This window comes from Amphiura filiformis, chromosome 12 (assembly GCF_039555335.1).
Source record: "Amphiura filiformis chromosome 12, Afil_fr2py, whole genome shotgun sequence".
Lineage (NCBI taxonomy): Eukaryota > Metazoa > Echinodermata > Ophiuroidea > Amphilepidida > Amphiuridae > Amphiura > Amphiura filiformis.
Window position 1 is genome coordinate 3,670,100 of NC_092639.1, and position 22,958 is coordinate 3,693,057.

Sequence of the window (22,958 nt, forward strand, 5' to 3'; positions counted from 1 at the left end):
TAAAAATTGAGAACATTTTGAAAAAAGGACCCAATACTAAAATTGGCTTAGAAAAAGTGGTCATAGATATACCAAAAGGCCCAAAAGTGCTACCCATTTTTGCAGCACGCAGGTGCGGACTGCCCCCCTCCCCTCCTCCCTACCCACCTAAAAAAAAAAACAGAGGAAAGGAGAGAAGATGAGAAAAGAGAAAAAAGAAGAGAAAAGGGAGAAAAGGAGAAGAGGAAAAGTTAAATTGCACATAAATGAGTAGACCCATGCCTGTGCAGGACCCGTTACATTTTGTCACCAAAGTCAGTATTAAGACGACTTCAGCATCGACTCATGCATGCTTTTTGCGAGTAATTGCGAGTCTTAAGTCTTAAGTATTAGTGGACCTGTGTAACATTTAAAACTTTGCAAATTGAGTTCGGGCCCTTTTTTTCTGTTTAAAGCAATGATTTAAATAGTGTAAAAATTATGCACCATATGGCTTCAATTGGACCTTCATTGTGCAACATTTTCCAACTTCTCAAGGGGGAACATCCCCCTCAGACAGAACACCCCCCTGCATTGTGGATAAACAAGTGGTCATTTTCACTTCTGCTTTCGACATTTGCCAATTTATGTTTAACATATTTTATAGGGCTACAATAATAGGGAAAACTTGTCCACAAAAGGCTTTATGGACCGCCATTTCACAAATGTTCAGTTTTTTTTTTCAAACTAAAATTTTATACACTAATAGCGCCAAAAGGGGCCACCAAATCGCTTCAATTAGGTCTGCATTTTGCAAAGGTTTCTTACTTCTGAGGGACACATCCACCCTCAGACACAGAAAAACGTTAAGAGTCCCACGTTACATCGCATGGTAAAAAGTGTAAAGAAACTGAACAAAAAGGTGTTGTTCAACGATGTTTTATTATAAAATAATTCACTGACGTTTCGTACAAAAGTACTTTATCAAAGTGATGAAATAGAGAATGTGTGAGAGCGCGGAAAACAAAAATGAGAAACGCGATGTTAAAAGGTGCGTACTAGAAATGGCGCAACACGCAAATTAAAGCAGCGCGAGCGTAAGCGGTCGCAGACAAACTCTAGATATTAAATGAAATGCAAAGAAAGAGGAATAGAGAGAGAGATGAAAATGAAGGAAGAAAGTAAAGAATGAAAAAGAAAGAGAAAAGAGAAAGGAAGGAGGAAAGAAAGGGAGGAAAAAGACACCCCCCTGTGAAGCGGACATTTTTAACAGTTATTGTTTTTCTGAAAATGGCCCCCTCTGACTGCTCTACCCCCTGGGTGAGAAACATGCCTTGAGGATCAACCTTGTGTGTTAACACATGGGCATCAGTCTAGTGTATAACTTGGGCATCACCTGCGGCTCCATTATCCATACACAGTATACGCTCTAAATACTTGTTGAGAAACATGCCTTGGGGATCAACCTTGTGTGTTAACACATATGGGCATCAGTCTAGTGTATAACTTGGGCATCACCTGCGGCTCCATTATCCATACACAGTATACGCTCTAAATACTTGTTGAGAAACATGCCTTGGGGATCAACCTTGTGTGTTAACACATATGGGCATCAGTCTAGTGTATAACTTTGGCATCACCTGCGGCTCCATTATCCATACACAGTATACGCTCTAAATACTTGTTGAGAAACATGCCTTGGGGATCAACCTTGTGTGTTAACACATATGGGCATCAGTCTAGTGTATAACTTTGGCATCACCTGCGGCTCCATTATCCATACACAGTATACGCTCTAAATACTTGTTGAGAAACATGCCTTGGGGATCAACCTTGTGTGTTAACACATATGGGCATCAGTCTAGTGTATAACTTTGGCATCACCTGCGGCTCCATTATCCATACACAGTATACGCTCTAAATACTTGTTGAGAAACATGCCTTGGGGATCAACCTTGTGTGTTAACACACTATGGGCATCAGTCTAGTGTATAACTTTGGCATCACCTGCGGCTCCATTATCCATACACAGTATACGCTCTAAATACTTGTTGAGAAACATGCCTTGGGGATCAACCTTCTTGCGGATCTCACAAAACTTATCAAACTCTGGATACATCTCAGTCAACTGCTTCCCTGTTTCCTTATGAGCCTGTGAAAAAAACACCATGGTGAGTATGCTACACACAGGTGAGTATGCTACACACAGGTTTACACCTGTTTACACATATATATATACAAGCATTATTGACCATGACATGATCTTAATCTTCCACACAGGAGGTGTGAATTTCAAATGGGGTTACCTGAATGGGCGACTTGTTCATTTGTAATCTACACCCCCTGTGTCAGGGTCTTAGCTAGAAATTGAGGGTTGCCTGTCATTGAATAAAATTGCCTGTCCCAATTTGACCTTTAAAGCATTTACCCGACGTCTATAATAGCCCATTGGGTTTCAAAGAGTTCAAATATGTGCTGATATGGCCTTGTTCTACAAATCTGGTCTACTAAAGGTCAATTAGCTTCTCAACACATACAATTTATAATATAACATCTGTCAAAGGCATCAATTTTGCCCGTCCAAGGAACGAATTCCCCATCTAAAATGACAGGCAGATGGGTGGCTAGCTAAGACACTGCCCTGTGTGGAAGATTAATGTCTTCCATAGGGGTGTATAAATTTCAACTGGAATAGCCTGGAACACTGCTACAAATAGCAAAATACGCACTTAATTACATCACTACTTAGCTGAAGGTGACACAAGGTATATTCTTATGTGGGTGTGGTCTAGCTTGTAAACACAAAATCTGATTGGACAAGCATTATTTCTGCTGCCATTAGGCTGTATATGTGATGCGATCAAGCAAAATGAGTCTGATGTCGATCAAAATTAAAATTCAGTTTTTAACTTTATTACATGAGCCATTTTCAGAGCTTTATTTCACTGAAAACCCCATCATAATTAGACTTAAGGTTCCGGAGATATGGCAATTTTAGTGTTGCTCAGAACAATAAAATACAAAAGAAGTTGAATACTATTATTGATTGTATCTCAAAATCAATATTCCCGACTTCCGACTCATTTTGCTTGATCGCATCACATATGACCCTACGTCATTGCAGACATGCTGATTATTATGATGGGTGGATTAGTTTTTAAAAATGGTACTAAAATATTGTGTAAGCTTCAATTTCCTTCAAAATCTTTATTTCCATTAATTTTTTTAAAATGAGAATAAACGGTTGAAATTTTTGTTTTTTCCTATCATCTACTGTAGTGAATGATGGCCCACTATTCAAAATGTTGCACCTGCCTATATGATAGAAGCTAGTAAAAACAAAATTTCCTAAATTTAAGGCTCACAAACAAAGTACATGTATATAATCAGACACAGAATTAAAGATTAGTTTGCATCTGATGTTCTCTGTCAATCAAACTCAGAAACGATTTGTTTACGAGTGAATTTCTGAACGCAGTGGTAAAACAGTGTGCCTTATGGTTAACTTTACACCCTCAATCATATACGAACCAACTTAAAAGTTAGGTCTTATATTTAGTAATAAGATACTTTCTTTCTTGAAGGCACCATGTCAACAATGCCTAGGAAAAGTTGCTTTTTGCCTTGTAAAACTACCGTAATATTTTGCCAATTTCTGTGATTCCTCTTCTCCGATGAAGACACCGAATGAATCGCCCTTCCTTTTATGCGCTACTAACCAATCAAGGGTTGTGGGGAATTTGATTGACAATGACATCTGAAGCAAACTAGTCTTTTTTTAGTCTCAGATTATAGTTTAAAACAAGCATGTAATATTTCATAAGACTCACCTTTGCCCAGTGTGGTCTTCCACCCACTCTCTTGACAATGTTTTCATATGCTGTCCAGTACTTGGCGTATGGAATCAATTTACCATATGGTCTGGAAAAAAGGAAAACAAGACATAATAATGAAATGAAAGCAGTATTTTGACACCTGCTGGTCGGCAATGTAAATACAAACCACACAATAATACCCATCAATCTGGTAATAGTTTTTGGTACGTTTGAATAAAGAGACGAAAAACAAAACACCCTGTTCTACAGGGCGGGCTCAACTTTCACAGTTGAGCATTGTTTTTTGTCGTTGTTTTTGTAATCTTTTTTAAGCAAATAACTCTGTAAACCCTTCACAGTCACAAAAATCTGTATTTTTTTTTCCACTCGATTCGTTCACATTTTTTCATTCAAAATTAATTAGGGGTTCATTCATAGGATTGAGGGCATGATCGCTGTTTATGCCAGAGGCGTGAGCTGATGGCATAAATCAACAATCATGCCCAAAATCCTATGAATGAACCCTGTTCATACATACCCAACATTCTGAAAATTGTTAGCAACTCAATACAAATGAAAATAATAAGGGTTTACAAGTTTAAATAACATTTCCATACCGTTTTTCGTTCAAAAATTGGGAGAAAATGAGTAGGCCTACTTGCAGGAAGCAGCTCGGCTCATTTCAATTTTTCACAAAATTGTTACAATTCCGAGTTCTTTTTACAATATGAGGCATCAAACTACAGTTAGCAACATTTTTGCACAATAATATAATGTCAATGTCTCAATCAATCATTACGAATTATGACCACTCAAAAAAGTGTCAACTTTCTTTTGTGCATTAATATTGTTTACACAATAATGCTCAGGAAGCTTGTGTATCTTCTTACCTGTATACAATAATGTTAATGAAGCATGTTGTCCTTCCATGAGCTGGACTAATCATGGTATTGTCTCCTTACCTATATACAATAATGTTTATGAAGCATGTGTCCCTTCCATGAGCTGGACTAATCATGATATTGTCCCCTTTACAGAAGCGTACTTCTACAGGGCTATGGGCAGCTTCATTTGGATTTTCTTGAAACCATGTTCTTAATTCTGTCAGTACTGTAGCTGTATGTTCTCTGTGGTATAAAACAACAAGATAACATTGTATTAAAGGAGCATTTAGTGATCCATAGCCTCATCCCCCCCCCCTTTTCCAAAAAAAGTTCAAGATTTTGTTTGAGATCCAGGGAAAAATGATTTTAGCATGCTCTTGTCGTCCACATGTTCCAACAAGTTTCAGTCGAATTAGAGTAATTTACAATTTGACCTCTAGATGACCTTTGACTTTGGAGGACCTTATGTTGCTTTTTAACACATCTCCCACACCTTCAAATTCATTTCCATCAAATATTTGCCCAAACAGATCCATTTTATGATATTTCATGCAAAATTGTGTATAATGACCCCCAATTCCTTTCTTTCCCCTTCTTTCCCTCTTACCTTGGTATGGCCCAATCTGTAACATATTGTTGAAAGAGACAGTCAAAGTTGAGTATCTTTTGACTTGTGTTGATCCTTTCTTTTGGTTTACTACATAGCAAGTTGAAAAATGTTCTGTTGATGAATCCCACCATTGATGGAAAAAATGAACTGAAATAAAAGAACAATGGTATAAAGATTGTCAATAGACTCTGACAACCAAGTAGATAATCAGATCAGACATTAGGCTAATGAAAGTTGATTGTTAGTTTCCCGACACCTGCCCGCATCACCTTTTCAATTTGACTAAAACTTTCATTATTTTCATTAAAAAGTCAGTTATCTGAGAATTGAGATGGAAATAATCAAAATTGAAACTCTCAAAATGTCTGACAATCCCTGCTGATCATAATCAGCCGGTTTTTTTAGTTGTAGGGGTAGAAGATGTAGTAAATAATGGACATTTAAAGATTACATCATCGTGTTTCTAGTGATAACAAAAATTACAAATTTCTTTTCATTTTAATAAAAACAAATTCAAATCTTTTCTCAATCTGTTGCAAAATGTCTGTAATGATGATCTAAGCATTAATAACTGTTTTGAGATGGTCTTTCATCAACAATATAGGTAATAGCCATATAAATGAAAGTTTTGACAATAATGAAATTTTCCAAAATAATGAATAATGAAATCATAACCTCATATTTCACTGAAAAAGTATGTGATGGGACACTAATCAATTCATTTCATTAGCCTCACACAAATATGTGTTTTGAAAGTGTATATTGAAATGAGGTGATGAGTTGGCTAATGCTTATCTTGTGTATCTCAACTTCAAACTTTTTAGTGTGTAAATTGTTTATGCAAGTCGGAGCATTCATCAGGCAATATTTTTCCAGGTTAGCTTTCATATTACAGTTTATTTCTGTAGGGTAATAGGAAATGAGTCAAGGAAGCCACTGCTCACATTTATACTTCCATATAGTCAGGAGGCACTCGTCACCAAACTAGCCTTACTTCAGAAGTTGTGCCAAGTTTGATTTTTAACTTTCATGTGTTCAATAACATCATAAGGAATAACTTCCAACTTGGTTTGAAAATCTCACTTTCTTTTTTCAACTAATGAGGGCGCTTTATAAAATGATGCATTTTTCATTGTATCTATTTAAAGTAGTGAACTTTGTTTTGGCCAAAGTCAATCTTATAAATTATATTTTACACTAGGAATACCTAATGTGTATGTTTGTCAACCATTTTAAGGGGTTTAAGGGTCAATTCGATGTGTTTAACACAAATTTGTGACTATTTTTGCATTTTTGAAGCACCCAGCAGCACGATTCTGATGTCTATACCCATGTTTTCAGGGCCAAGGAATCCAATAGAGTCATTTACAACAGCCTAGGACCTATCATTCTCCAAGATGGCTGCAAAAATTTCAAAATGGCGACCAGTGAAAATTAATTAAGGCTATATCTCGGGTGCAGAAAGTCCTAGAAGTATGATTCTGGTGTCTCTACCCATGTTTACAGGGTCTAGAAATCCATTAGAATAATCTAGAACAGCACATGACCTTCAAATCCCAAGATTACCGCCAAAATTGAAAAATAACCACCACTAAAATGCAGAATTTTGACTATATCTTATCTTATCTGTGGTTTAGACCGCCTTATCCTGAGGCTAAGATGCCTTAACCTTAGTATAACGCAGTCTAAACCCCATATAAGGTATCTAAACCCCAGATAAGGCGCCAGTAACCCCAGATTAAGGGACGTAGACCCCAGTATAAAGCAGGCCAAACCCCAAATAAGGTGCCTTAACCCTAAATAAGGAACATAAACCACAGATAAGGCATCTAAACCCCACGTAAGGTACCTTAAATCTAGATAAGGGTCGTAAACCCCAGATAATGCACCTAAACCCCAGATAAGAGACGCAAACCCCAGATCAGGCCCATTAACCCCAAATAAGGGATTTAAACCCTAGATAAGGCAGTCTAAATCCCAGATCCATTCTTTAGGCATTTAAACCCAGATAAGGCGCCTTAACCCCCGATAAGGGACGTAAACCCCAGATAAGGTAGTCTAAACTCCAGATAAGGCACCTTGACCCCAGATAAGGGATGTAAATATAGGATAATGCAGTCAAAACCCCAAATAAGCTGCCTTAACCCTGATAAGGGGCGTGAACTGGGGATAACAACGTCTAAACCCCAGATAAGTCATATTAACCCCAGATATGGCGCCAGTAACCCCAGATAAGGGACGTAAGCTCCAGATAAGGCAGCTTAAACCCCAAATAAGGCACATTAGACCCTAGATAAGGAGCACAAACCCCAGATAAGGCAGTCTAAATCCCAGATAAGGCATCTAAACCAAGATAAGGCGCCCTAACTCCAGATAAGGGACGTGAATCTATGATAATGCAGTCTAAACCCCAGATAAGGCGCGCCCTAACCCCAGATAAGGGACATGAATCTAGGATAATGCAGTTTAAACCCCAGATAAGGTGCCTTAAGCCCAGATAAGGGACGTTAACTGGAGATAACGCAGTCTAAACCCCAGGTAAGGCGCCGTAACCTCAGATAAGGGACGTAAACATATGATAACACAATCTAAACCCAAGATAAGGCACCTTAACCGCAGATAAGGAATGTAAACCCCAGATCTAACATCAGATAAGGTGCCTTAACCTCAGATAAGGGACGTAAACCAAGGATAACGCAGTCTAAACCCCAGACAAGGCATTTGAACCCCACATATGGCGCCTTAACCCCAGCAAGGGAACGTAAGCCCAGATATATGGCAGTCTAACAACCAGATAAGGCGCCTTCCCTCAGATAAGAAGCGTAAACCCTAGATAAGGCATCTAAACCCTGGGTAAGGTGCCTTATCCCTAGATAAGGGAGTGAGACGTAATCTGGGGTTTACATCTCTTATGTTAAGGGGTTAAGGGGCCTTATCTGGCGCTTAGATGCCTTATCTGGGGTTCAGATTGTTTAGATGGGGTTTATGTGCCTTATCTGTGGTTTAGACTGCCTTATCTGGGGTTTCCGTCTCTTATCTGGGGTTAAGGCACCTTATCTGGAGTTTAGATGCCTTATATGGGGTTTAGATGCTGTATCTGGGGTTTGTGTTCCTTATCTAGGGTTAAAGGTGCTTTATTTGGGGTTTAAACTGCCTTATCTGGAGCTTACGTCCCTTATCTGGGGTTACGGTGCCTTATCTGGGATTTAGATGCCTTATCTAGGGTTAAGATAGACTATGCCATAGTCGAATTTTATTAAAAATATGTTATTATTAGTCATGATGAACCCATTTCGTTGAACTCAAAATTATACTGATGATGTTTATTAAAATTAAAGTATTCAATAGTAAAATGGTCATAAAGAGTTAAAAATATCAGATAATTAGTGACAATAAAAGTAACTGCCAGTAGTCCACTTGGGAAGCTAACAAACAGAGGGAGTGCAGTGACTGAAAAGATCAGATACAAATGTGAAAATCTATCAGTTGCACACAAATCAATATAAATCGGAGTTTTATGCTTAAATGTAATGGTCAGAGTATGCAAAATGGGCAAGTGGACTACGGAGAAGTCTAGGGTTAAGACTGTGTTATCCCCAACTAACGTCCCTTATCAGGGGTTATGGCATCTTATTTGGGGTTTAGACTGCATTATCCTATATTTACAACCCTTATCTGGGGGTAAGGTGCCTTATCTGGAGTATAGACTGCCTTATCTGGGGTTTACGTCCCTTATCGGTGGTTAAGGAGCCTTATCTGGGTTTAGATGCCTAAAGAATGGATCTGGGATTTAGACTGCCTTATCTAAGGTTTACATTCCTTATTTGGGGTTTAGACTGTGTTATCCTAGGTTTATGTCCCTCATCTGAAGTTAAGGCGCCTTTTATCTGGGATTTAGATGCCTTATCTGGTGTTTACGTTCCTTATCTGGGGTTAAGGCGCCTTATCTGGGGTTTAGACTGCCTTATCTGGGGTTTACGTCTCTTATCTGGGGTTTATGTCTCTTATCTGGGGGTTAAGATGCCTTATCAGGTCTTTAAGATCCTTATCTAGAGTTAAGGCACCTTACGTGGTGTTTAGATGCCTTATCTGTGGTTTAGGTTCCTTATTTAGGGTTAAGGCAGCTTATTTGGGGTTTGGCCTGCTTTATCTGGTGTCTATACGTCCCTTGATCTGGGGTTACGGCGCCTTATCTGGGGTTTAGATACCTTATCCGTGGTTTAGACTGTTTTGCTAAGGTTAAGGATCGTAAACCCCGAATAATGAGTCTAAACCACAGATAAGATAAGATATTGGCAAAATTCTGCATTTTAGTGGTGGTTATTTTTCAATTTTGGCAGCCATCTTGGGATTTTAAGGTTCTGTGCTGTTCTAGATCATTCTAATGGATTTCTAGACCCTGTAAACATGGGTATAGACACCAGAATCACACTTCTAGGACTTTCTGCACCCGAGATATAGCCAAATTAATTTTCACTGGCGGCCATTTTGAAATTTTGGCAGCCATCTTGGAATGATAGGTCCTAGGCTGTTGTAAATGACTCTATTGGATTCCTTGACCCTGAAAACGTGGGTATAGACATCAGAATCGTGCTGTTGGGTGCTTCTCTGACCAAGTTATGGTGATTTTAAGGGATTTTGGTGGCCATTTTGAAAAAGCGCCTCAAGTGATGAAAATTGTCACTGAGAATTTCAAACCAAGTTGGAATCAACTCCTTATGGGTTCAATAACAAGGTCCATATAAAAAGTCAGACTTGGCATAACTTTATGAAGTAGAATACGTGTGCCCCCTGACTAATATGTATTGCAGTTATTGAGCAAAACTAAAATTTTCACTATTTTCCCCCTCCATGAAAATCATGCACATATAATACACATTACAATGAGCCTTGGAATTTCACATATAGAACCTATACCTTACCTTGTGAGTGTGGGCTTTATTTTTCTTAATATTTGAGCACAAACACTGCTAGCTCAGGCACCATCTTAAAAATAAAAAAATAACTCACCTCAGCCAATAGGCAAATTGCAAACACTGATGGCCAACTACGTAATCCCAGAACCAGCTACTAGACTCCTGCACAGGCTTAGTAGTCCTATCCACTTGATACATTACTACAGCTTCAGTGTGAGGAACCCAACAAAATCTAAAATATTCACTGCTTGCTATATGCTCATCTAAATTGTCTAAAACCTGGTGGAAATAAAAGAAAGAGAAAAGTTGGAACATTTATATTTCTAAGGGGATAAGGGTAAATTTGCTTTTATTACCATATAGTCAGCAACCAAATTGTGCATCATATGGTCACTTCACATTTAAGTACAGACAGCATGATGATGATATTGTTATGATTTGGCAGATGGCTGATTTGTATTTTTGTTTAAAATTGATGTTACTGATGTTATGAATTATTTTAAATGTGAGAATCCATGTAGGAGACCAGCGCTTTAGCTCATGTGTGGCAGCATATCAATTTTTGCACCATAGCTAATCCTGTATACCACCCTCTTTCGCTTACTTATCACACTGAACACCCTTAAGAAATTAATATGCTGCCATCTACAGCTAAAGCACTTGATCTTTTGTTCGCTTATTCAAAATAATTTAAGCATAACATGAATTTATCAAAAAGACCAATCTGGATTTGGCCATCTGCCAAATTCATAGCTATATGAACCACATAATCATCTTCTTTAAAATTAGCATTAGAAACTATGTGCGAGATTCATCAAATACATTCCAAGATATATCTAGAGATGCCTTTGCGATATTGTAAAACCATCGGCAGTGGCTAGGACCACCTGGGGAATGGGATGCAGTTGGCTAGCTATATGTAAACCATGGCTACACTGCCCATGGAGGCAGCAGATGCATTTACAATCCATTCAATCTAGGAGAGCTAGGTAAGTGTCTTAAACTTAAGATATATTTGCATCTTTTGTACACCTTGGTCACAGTATGATTCCACACAACGTCAACATGGTCAATGCAGTAGATGTACATGGAAGTTGATACATAAACCTATGGGATGCTTCGATCATCAGTGGTGCAATTTCTTCAAACTTTGCACGACTCAAATTGATTCTTACTTACTGTATGTTTAATTGGCATGAATTAAGGAGAATCATGTTTGATTCTGGTAAACTAAGTTTAGCCCAGAGAATCGATTCTTGATCTCGCCGTATTTATACTCTGTTCACTTACTTCATCTAATGTGCATGACCATTGACGTTGGTGTAGCTTAAATGCGGGTACACATTGAAACGTTACTGCAGTGATGACACCGAGGGCGCCTAAACTGCAGCATGCTGCTGAGAATAGATCTGTAAATTACCTGTGTGAACATGTAACCTGCTCCCCAGCTGCTGTAATTAAATCTATTTCTAAAACCTTTGAAGAGAGAGAGAGAGAGAAAAAAAAAAAAGATACATTACAGGATGCTTTTCAAAACAACCAACATGATTTCAAAGATATGCCTTTGGATAGGACTTTTCCAGTTGAAATCCATACACCCCCTTATTATTTTATCTTCCACACAGGGAGTGTGAATTTCAAAAGGGATTACCCAAACGGGTGAATCCATTTGAAATTAGCTACACCCCTATGGGAGATTAAGGTCATGTCTTCCATAGGGTGTATGGTTTTCAACTGAAATAGCCCACTGACATTGTCAAGTCCCAGCAAACAAAATGTTTGCATAAACATTCCAAAAGGTTAGAAAAGGTTGCCAGAAACATTAAAAAATGTTGGTATAGACAGTTTAAAGGTCCGTAACCCGATCGACAACATCATCCCCCGGATTTTTGTCATTGTTAATGAGTTTTTGGTATCACAAAATAGATCGTATTTTTCTTATTCCTATTCTGAAATTTGACACTCCAAGTCGATGTATTTCCGGAGAAATCAGAGAATTCATGCTTATAAACCTCCCTTGCTGGCTACCAATTTCTGGAATTCTGGACAGGCTATTTGTAGATATAATTATAGTCTCCTCAACAGCTAGTTTGGTTTCGCGTCATTCACATTGTATGAAAAGAGCGAACCGCAATAACTGCTGAAGAGACTTCAGATCAACAACGTTACTTTAAAGCTTTGAAAATTCCTTCCGAATTTAGAAGCTGCCCGCGTGTCGCAGTTGGTTAGAGCGTTGTATTGTTGACCCAGAGGTCCCCGGTTTAAATCCCGGTTGTGATAGGTTTTTTTTCTGCTCCATTTTTTAAACCCAAAATTATTTACATTTATTTGAAATGTACATATTGCAAGGGGAAATATATTTGGTTTTAAAATCTAAATTTTCCGTTCAATACGGGCATTTCCAGCATTGTCGTCAGGGCATTTCTGTTTTACTTTGTTATTGAGCTCTATTGCCATTTGCCATAATTTATATACAAAAATCATCATGAACGATATACAGACGAACACGAAAAGACTGGTTGTGGGGAAATGTCATCGTAATATTGGAATGTGTACCTTGTACAGTGGAGCTTGGTTAATGTCAGTGCAACCACGCACGCATGGCACATTACGAAAGCCTGGGAATTACGGCACATGTTATTGCTTGCCTTCCCAGAATGCAATTCACGCATACCAAATATTGGGTTGCAAATTTTGCTATTTATTCACATTTACGCAGAAAATGCTCTCGTTTTTTTCACAAAGCTGCATAAAGGGGACAATATTTGATATTATATGTAATTTTAAAGACAATCCATATCCAAAACCAATAGGGTTACCCCCCTTTAATAATTTTTTATAAATTTAAAGTTTGCAGACAAAATATATCACAAAAACATTGACACAGACTTCATATTGAGTCCCTTACCTTACCATAGTTGGCCAGTGTACCATGCATCTCTGCACATATCATCCCAGCATGTCCTGTTAACATTAACACAGATTTCATATTGAGTCCCTTACCTTAGTAGCCATTATACCATAGTTAGCCCCTGTACCATGTGTCCCTGTTCATATCATCCCTGCATGTCAAGTTAACATTGACGTATACATGTACTACATATTGAGTCCCTTACCTTAGTAGCCATTATACCAAAGTTGGCCCCTGTAACATGCGTCCCTGAACATATCATCCCTGCATGCACATTGAGTCCCTTACCTTAGTAGCCATTATACCATAGTTAGCCCCTGTACCATGTGTCCCTGTTCATATCATCCCTGCATGTCAAGTTAACATTGACGTATACATGTACTACATATTGAGTCCCTTACCTTAGTAGCCATTATACCAAAGTTGGCCCCTGTAACATGCGTCCCTGAACATATCATCCCTGCATGCACATTGAGTCCCTTACCTTAGTAGCCATTATACCATAGTTGGCCCCTGTACCATGTGTCCCTGTTCATATCATCCCTGCATGTCAAGTTAACATTGACGTATACATGTACTACATATTGAGTCCCTTACCTTAGTAGCCATTATACCAAAGTTGGCCCCTGTAACATGCGTCCCTGAACATATCATCCCTGCATGCACATTGAGTCCCTTACCTTAGTAGCCATTATACCATAGTTGGCCCCTGTACCATGTGTCCCTGTACATATTACTCCACCCACTGTTAGCTCTGATACTGATCCCATGCTGAATAACAGACAATACAGAACACACATTATCCTTCACAATTTAAAAGTCTGATGTATATATCTCATTGCAGCAGCGACATCATCACTTTCGTGATAAAATTAGAGCCAAAATTTTATGACTTTTGAGATGAAAATCCTATCGCGTGATGGATTTCTGGTCACATAGAGTTGAATTTTGTTCAACTTAAAGATGCGATATTACCCCAGTGGATGTACACTTCTGATTGGCTTAGATTGGAAGATCGCATCATCTTTAGTATCCAGGTTACTGTTGCCTCTTAATTCACTTTTCTTGTGCTTTTGTGTAGCATTAGTGGGCATGACAGTGTGACTTTACCCCCTGAGTACAACAGCCTTTCATACAAATATTAACATATTACATTATATTACTAATAACATTTTTAAATTTGAAGAACGAATTACCGTAGTCAATAGTCTAAAAAGCATGTGATAGCTGTTATAACCACATTAACTATTTCTGTTTGGTTTTGGCATTAAAAGTTTTAAATACCAAACATTTAAAGTTTCTGACGAGTTAAAGTTTCTGACGATACAGTTCTGTCAGGGACACCCTGTACATTCATTTACCCAGATACTATCCAGACTAAAAGCTTACTTTTGCAATGCCATTCCATGTGGTTCCAATACATCACTAATGAGGTCTTTGAGTAGACACCCACTCTCTACCTTCACTGTGCATTTCTTTTCATCAATCTATGGGAGAGAGAAATGAGATAGAGAGACCGGTAAAGTGGGCTAGGGGGTGGAAAAAACAGACATACCCTAATTTCAATGAAAAAAGCATAAAAATCGGGCTGAAAATCACAATAATATGACTCACGTCCAGGTTCAAATCCAAGATGGCTGTGCCCAAACAAACAATACAACCATATTAAATCTGTAAGTGTATTTTCATGCAAGAATGTGATTTACTTACATTGTTGTAGTTCTGATGAACATGGTATAATTTCTCCATGAACTGCATGGAAGTTGAGGTTTTTCCCTGCAATTTTGCAATATTGGACATGCAGCAAATTGCAGTTTAAAATTACATGGTCATTTCTGTATTTCGGTCACTTTTTCATTGAAAAAAAAAAGCGGGTGTTTATAAGGGCTGAGGCATTTATTAGGAACAATACAGTATTATAAAAATAGGAAAGAAGAATACAAGTCAACTTCATTTCCCAGTCACGAGATACCAAATGAAATGGAGGGGGCAAGTAGCCAATGAGCCCCACCAAACCAAACTTTTAGCAACAATACTAAAACAAAAAAACCCAAAAAATGTGTATGTGACTCAATTTTGAAACAAACGTACAAGATATTTATGCATTTTTTTAAAAGAAAAAAGAGCAAATTTCTAATAACTAGGCAAAACCGAACTCATAATAAAATCACTGAAAATCTCGAACTCAATAACACAAGAGAAATGCATTTAAGAAGGCAAGAGTGAATCCTAAGGCAAAATTTAATTAATAATAACTGACAATTTGGAACACAGGTGCACAATTTTCCCGTGGGCGAGGCAATTTTATTAGCTAGATATTAAGTAACAGCTGGCTGCACTTACATTCTTTACCCCATCAAAACTCATATTGGTTAGATTGGACTGAATATGCTTCTCATTTGTAGATAAGATGTAAAGCAGAAAAATTGGTCCCAGCTGACTTATTTGTTCTGCGCATAAAATTTAAAAGGGGCATATATCTGACAATAGAAATACAAATCTATTTTTATAGAAATGTACAATATCATATAGCCATCAGTACAGGCGATATCAGATGGCTATATGAAGTGATGATATGATGGGCCTAGAAGCTTACATCAATTAGCTGGTTAAATCTACACAAGTCAATCATATAGCCGTCAGTACCTCAGATGGCTATATGATGTGATGACATGATGGGGCCTAGAAGCTTACATCAATTAGCTGGTTTAATCTACACAAGTCAATCATATAGCCATTAGTACAGACGATATCAGATGGCTATATGATGTGATGACATGATGGGGCCTAGAAGCTTACCTCAATTAGCTGGTTAAATCTACACAAGTCAATCATATAGCCATCAGTACAGGCAATATCAGATGGCTATATGATATGATGACATGATGGGCCTAGAAGCTTACATCAATTAGCTGGTTAAATCTACACAAGTCAATCATATAGCCATCAGTACAGGCGATATCAGATGGCTATATGATATGATGACATGATGGGCCTAGAAGCTTACCTCAATTAGCTGGTTTAATCTGCACAAGTCAATCATATAGCCATCAGTACAGGCAATATCAGATGGCTATATGATATGATGACATGATGGGCCTAGCAGCTTACATCAATTAACTGGTTTAATCTACACAAGTCAATCATATAGCCATCAGTACAGACGATATCAGATGGCTATATGATATGATGACATGATGGGCCTAGCAGCTTACATCAATTAACTGGTTTAAGGCGATATAATACCCCGATTTTCATCAGTACCCCTCTTCTTTTTTTTCTTGCAAATTTATTAAGTACATTAATATGTTTATCACCTCATGTCCTGAACTTATAAAATATATCTACATATAAAGTGAATTTCAACAATTTTAGTAAGTCATTTTAGCCCTATATATTTTTTGTTTACTGTAACCTAGTAACTCAGATCTGTGTTTCATAACAAACCATAATTTATTCTTTTGAAAATGTTCAAGTAGGGTACATGAATAGAATACATTAAATCCTTTGTTATACTCTCTATAGAAAATCTATAGTGGTGCATGCAAAATACCTACCATGATATAACACTGAATAAATTAAATAAACACTTATACAATGGATGCATAGTCATTAGTTGTTAGGAGAAGAAAAGGCTATTAGGTCACCGTATGTCAGGTTATAGGTCAATTGGTTCAGGTCAAATTTAAGCATCAATTTTGAATACACATGTGAGAGTCTGTGATATCATATGAGGCATAATTTTGATATTCTGTCTTTAACTGGATATATATCGAGAAGTGCATGGTGGATATACTAATATACCTTGGGATGTAAATGGTGAGTACAATTTAGAATGCCTAGTTGAGACGGTTTCACAAATAAATATAAAATAGTTACCAAAATCACAAAACTTAAGCTTACGGAAAACTACCCAATATGGTTGTATAGGTGACAAGAAATACAATTTTTTTCATCATTGCTGTAGTATGGTTGTTGTAACCTGTTACCTATGGCTTAATTAAGTTTCAGTGCAATAATGTCGCAAGTTAAAAATGCAAAATATAGCTCAACATTGAAAATAGAAGCATTTTAACCAGTTCCTTTTTTGATAGTTGTGGAGCACCAAGTTCATGAAGTCATAAAAGAAATCAGGAACCACTTATTCCCATTTTACATATCAACTTTATTTCCCTAATGTGTTAGCAACACATATCCAAAATTTTAACGAAATCCGTTGATAGTAAGCTTTCCAAAATGAAGTGAATTTAAATCATCAGTGATGTACCTCCTTTTGGCTTCTATCTGTAAAAGCATGTAAGCTACATTGATACCGATACCACCAATAAAACGAGAAGATTTGCCCTTCATTTTGCATACCACTTTGTCCAATTTTTTTTGTAATTTCTTCACAAAATGCAAAAAATGCAAAAAAAAAAAATCAAAGGGTGTAGTACCCCCTTAATCTACACAAGTCAATCATATAGCCATCAGTACAGGCAATATCAGATGGCTATATGATATGATGACATGATGGGCCTAGCAGCTTACATCAATTAACTGGTTTAATCTACACAAGTCAATCATATAGCCATCAGTACAGGCAATATCAGATGGGGAATGTCCATAGCCACACACTTTCACTCGCTTGCTTAGTCTTCTTGCTTCGTCTAAAATCTGAAAAATATAAAAGACAACTACCGGTATATTGAAAATTTTAAACATTAAACATGTGGATGACTACACATTATCGAATCTGTGTGGGTAAGAGATTAATTATGTCAGAAGTATTTGTCAGTGTTCAAGTCACTCATGCACTTCAACATATGACGCTAAATTTAGTGATTCAGTGGGACACTGATATAAAGAGCACAGGATGGGGAGGTACTCGTCTAGCTTACCGTAGGCCTAGTCTTTTAATCTAATGGAAATATAAAACATGCTGAAATAAATTTCATGAATTGTCAAAAAGAATAGATAAATTGTCCAATATCAAAATCCACGACAACGTCTATGTTTACATATCTACGTACGTTAAATAAATCAAGGTGTAGATCCAAGGTACGTATGTCTGGTTCCATACAGCAATACGCAGGGGTGACATTGTTCGAAATTTTCTAACTTTCGTAAGAACAACCGATAGCTTGTGATACTGGTTAGAACGCAAGGATTTGCGCTCATGTAATGTACCTTCACTGACCTTGTTTGGTACATGTACACGGTTGGCATACAGGTCCCAATATCATGCATATGAATAAAAACTTCTTCCTGAAGTTTCTTATTGTCTCAAAAATATGAGGATATTGTTCTTGACATATTAGCGACACACTGTGCTATACTCCTGCATCAGTTCGTCATTAGTGTACTTACTAAAATCGTCATTTTGTGTAAATTTTTCTGGAGTGATCGCCAGACATCAACAACATGTGGCAGCCGCCATATTGTAATTAAATACATACTTGCAACACTGCCAATTGATGACGCGCAGCCAAATTGTGTTATCTATAATTTTTCACTACGGTATCTTTTGCAAGTTTTCTGAGGTGATTGATTACAAATATTACAAATATTGTGATTAAAATAAAATAGCATTGGTATTTTCCCTTTCTTTGAATTTACCAAAAATTATTTTATTATTATAAGTTTTTTTTGTTAAAAAAACCCAGGTGACCTATGGTACCTTGCAAGCTTGAGGCTCCATGAAGCGGGTGGGGAAAAAGTTGTGGGGGACCGGCGAACCAGTCAGTCGTCAAAACAACTGCGATCAAGAAAGATCTACAGGACCTATTACCGTTTTTTATATGGTCAGAATTTGTACTTCGGCACCTGTATTTCCGGTTAAAAGTAAGCAAATGATCTTGCGAAGATACATAAATGTTAGCCAAACTAAATTGTAGCCAAATTTGATAATTTAAAAAATTGTTTTAGAGCGTTTTAAAACAGTCGACTAATCTCTGACTCGGGCAGGTATCATTGCACATTTTAACTTTCGTATCACAAGCTATCGGTTGTTCATACGAAAGTTAGACATTTTCGAACAAGGGTGACATGGCCATGGTTAACTTTAGTGCCATACGCTGACTTTCGTATTCGGCGAGGAGGACGATTTCGACCTCCTGGTTTGTTTACAAACAGAGAGGTAGACAAACGATCATTACGCTTGTCCAAACACTCAAGTATCAGAAGGATGGTCCACAATAGCGTGATTCATGTAACATGAATAGCCTCAATAGGGATTAAAAAGCTGTCAAGTAGAACCATGTGCTTCTTTTGTCCTATTTGCCATCAAGATTTCATATGGAAACAGTTTAGACCCAGAACTACACCCATCGTATGTGTGAGTTACGGCTTTTCACAATCCTTAGATGGTTTATATACCGGCTCCATACATTCGATGTATGTAACCCAGAACAGGATCATGTCAGAAATTAATATTTTGTTCTGGGTCTGATTATTTGGACTAGGTTAACTTAAGGTCTATGAATTTATGAAAACGTGAGTCTCCTTCATGTCCTTCAAGCCCTTGAAGAAATTCTTCCATGTCAGGTTGTGTCATTAAAGTAGGTAACCCAGGCAAACCTTAGTTAACACATTTGCTAGTCAGCCAAATTCGCCGACAATGTCAATGCATATTTACATAGAAATTTAAAACAACTGGCCGTAGAAGGAAACGTACATAAATATGTTTTCTATACTTCACTTGACCCAAATATATGATTTTTTATGGTGAAAAGTCACTCGCACATGGAATTTTAGAGGGATTTGGATAGCAGTTCCATTAAAAAAAGCTGCTATCATAATGAGACTAAGATCTAGAAACACCCCCAAAATGCCGTTTTGGGGAATTTTGCTAGCTGAAACTTTTTGATGAAAGTCAATCTTTGACAAGATGTAACTTTGCTACGGAAAGTGCTATGAAAAATGGTTTTCAGTTTTGGCTTTGTTTACTCAAGGACTTTGATTTGATATATAAAATGATGCAGTTTGATGGCAAATATGAATTCACCTAGCATACCTACCTAAAGCTTACCTGAATTATTTCTTCAGTAGAGGACGGTTCAAAATAAAGTTCAGGCTTGCACGAATACGTTGCTGCCCAGTTTGTAAATGTTCGCCCACGTTCTCCTGATACCTGCAAAAGATAGAAACAAGCAAGATATATAATGAATAAGGTTTTAGTCTACATAAAAACAATGCAAACACATACATAACACTCAGTACTCATGTACTTACTGTGGAGGCTGCCATTTTCTTAATATGAAATCCCTTTTGAGTGAGGTGAACCAGGTTGGGGGTGTACATAGCTAGCACGTAGGCCTACTCACGTGCTACTCATGCTTTTAATTAAGGGGCTGTGCAATAATTACCTTGTACCTTGTAGAATTTCTCCCCGTAGACTTCCTCGTGGAAGTGTAACACAGAGCCCTGGGGAGGGTAAAATTGGGGGGGGGCAAGAAATTTTGGTGCGAAAAGGGGGACTGGCAAGCAATAATTTTTGGCAAGCAAGAGGGGGGGGGCAAGCGATTTTTGCACCGTCGGCATTCACGTCGGCGCCTTTTTAATAAAACGCTCTAAAAGGGCTTAGGAAAACGGTACGGAAACGCTTTATGCAAATTTTCCTGCTCGCTACGCTCGCAACATAGGCTAGGCCTACATCTAGACCATTTGAAGGTTGGAATTTGGGATCCCAAAAAATTGGCATGTTCAAGGGGGGGGGGCAAAGAATTTTTGGCGGGCCGAGAGGGGGGGGCAAGCGATTTTGGCGGGCCGAGAGGGGGGGCAAGCGATTTTTGGCGAGCCGTTCGGAAATTTTACCACCCCGGGGGGGGCTCATAGGCCTAATTATTGCACAGCCCCTAATCTATTGTATATCATTGTGTTATTTTGTTGTAGGCCTATGTTTGATGTTTTTATCTGGCAAATAAAATGAAATGAAATAGATTATAGGCCTATTTTGTCAAGACTCTTGCACATCATGAGGCGTAGGCTAGGCCTATAGGGCCCCCAAGTTGCCAGCCTGGGGGAATCCGGATGGTCCATAAAACCACCCCCCCCCCCAATGTTGTGCACTGAGTATGTGGGTTTCTGACCAAATTAACCTCATATTTGGCCATTTTAGCCCCCAAAGTGCCTATTTCACCAATTTAGCCGCTCAATAAATTATGGCGCGCTTTGCGTGCATTTGTTCTTATTCTGTCGCCACAAGGTGCTGGATTCACTGTAGGCCTATACTTCAAGATTTTTTCCAACCCCCCCCCCCATGTCAAAAAGGAATAGACGCCAAAAAACTGCATGGTGAGACGTAAGAGCAGGCAGTTCATAGGCCTGTCGCCATCTGCTTGATGAAAGAAGTGACAGTATTTCAAAACTGTGTAGGCATTAGTAGGCCCTACAGTAAAATATGCGCATGCCGATGGGGTGTCTTAGTTTTTAGGTCTTAGTTTTTAGGTCTTAGTTTTAAGGTCTTAGTTTTTAGGTCTTAGTTTTTAGGTCTTAGTTTTCCGGTCTTAGTTTTCGGGTCTTAGGTCTTAGGTCTTAGTTTTATAGACACCCCATGCGCATGCCGATGTAGACAAACTCTCCAATATGTAGACCCGTATATAGGCCTAGGGCTATATAGACAAAATTAAAGACAATTCTGGTGTCACCCATTTGACCTTGACAGGACATCCATTTATGTTTTGAATCATATCAGGATCACATCATTTTCATTAACCATAGAATTAGAATTTTACCTCTTTTGACCCCAAAATAGACTATAGTTATTAAGTGAATTGTGGTCTTAGAATTTTATTAATAGACCAGCAATAGGCCTATGTGCTAACAAAATTGAACGCTTGGAATCAGTCAACTTGGAGTCATAGCGAAGGTGCAATATATGCGGTCACTGAACGAAAGACATATACAATTTTAAAAATCTATTTTTACCTCTTCCTCTCCCCCCTTTTTTTTTTTTTTTTATAGCGTGGCATTAGGCCGAATGCCGATTTTTTTAATCGCGCAGAGTAGCCGTGCGTTGATTATTTTTCGCTATAGGGCCTATCTACTGAAGATAGCATTTAGAATCTCATCCCGAGTCATTGCATCTTTCTACTCTAGAAGTAACGTTTTACATTTGTTTCTCTAAATTTTTACTTCATCATGTAGCGGCGGATTATTTCTTTCTAATACATCAGTCCCGATCAGAAAGTTCAAAGCGACATTACTTATTCATCACTTTCCGGCGTTTCCGCATCTGCCTGTTTCTCGATTTTTACCTCTTTTTCCTCCCGTTTTTTAATAGCGCGCCGAATGACGATTTTTTTAAATCACGCAGAGTAGCCATGCGTGTTTTAGGATTTTTGTTCGCTATATCTACTGAAGATAGCATTTAGAATCTCACCCTGATTCATTGCATCTTTCTACTCTGGAAATAACGTTTTACATCATTTTCTCTAAATTTAAAGCGATATAAGAAAAAATGTACACTCTAAATTTCAAGGGTTTAAAATAAATCCTAAAGGATTGTTATCAGGGACAATCAAGTATTAGATTTAAAATTAAATTTTAGGCCTACAGATTTAAAATTATTTTTAAAATCTATTTTTAACTCTTCCCTCCCCCGTTTTTTTTTTTTAAATAGCGTGGCATTAGGCCGAATGCCGATTTTTTTAATCGCGCAGAGTAGCCGTGTGTTGATTTTTTTCGCTATAGGGCCCATCTACTGAAGATAGCATTTAGAATCTCATCCCGAGACATAGGCCTATTCATCACTTTCCGCATCTGCCTGTTTCTCTATTTTTACCTCTTTTTACTCCCGTTTTTAATAGCGCGCCGAATGACGATTTTTTAAATCACGCAGAGTAGCCGTGCGCGTTTTAGGATTTTTGTTCGCTATATCTACTG

General features: G+C 37.9%; 1 protein-coding gene across 1 annotated transcript; it reads right to left on the minus strand.

Annotated features, from left to right (window-relative positions):
• Positions 1–1,313: 1,313 nt before the first annotated feature.
• Positions 1,314–20,358, minus strand: LOC140165671 (L-gulonolactone oxidase-like). The gene is given in 11 exon segments (XM_072188973.1): positions 1,314–2,110; positions 3,789–3,879; positions 4,736–4,900; positions 5,265–5,414; positions 10,278–10,462; positions 11,474–11,659; positions 13,775–13,865; positions 14,484–14,581; positions 17,625–17,750; positions 20,104–20,205; positions 20,307–20,358. Coding segments are annotated over 11 exon segments (1,377 nt in total). The 5' UTR covers positions 20,322–20,358; the 3' UTR covers positions 1,314–1,942.
• Positions 20,359–22,958: the final 2,600 nt, after the last annotated feature.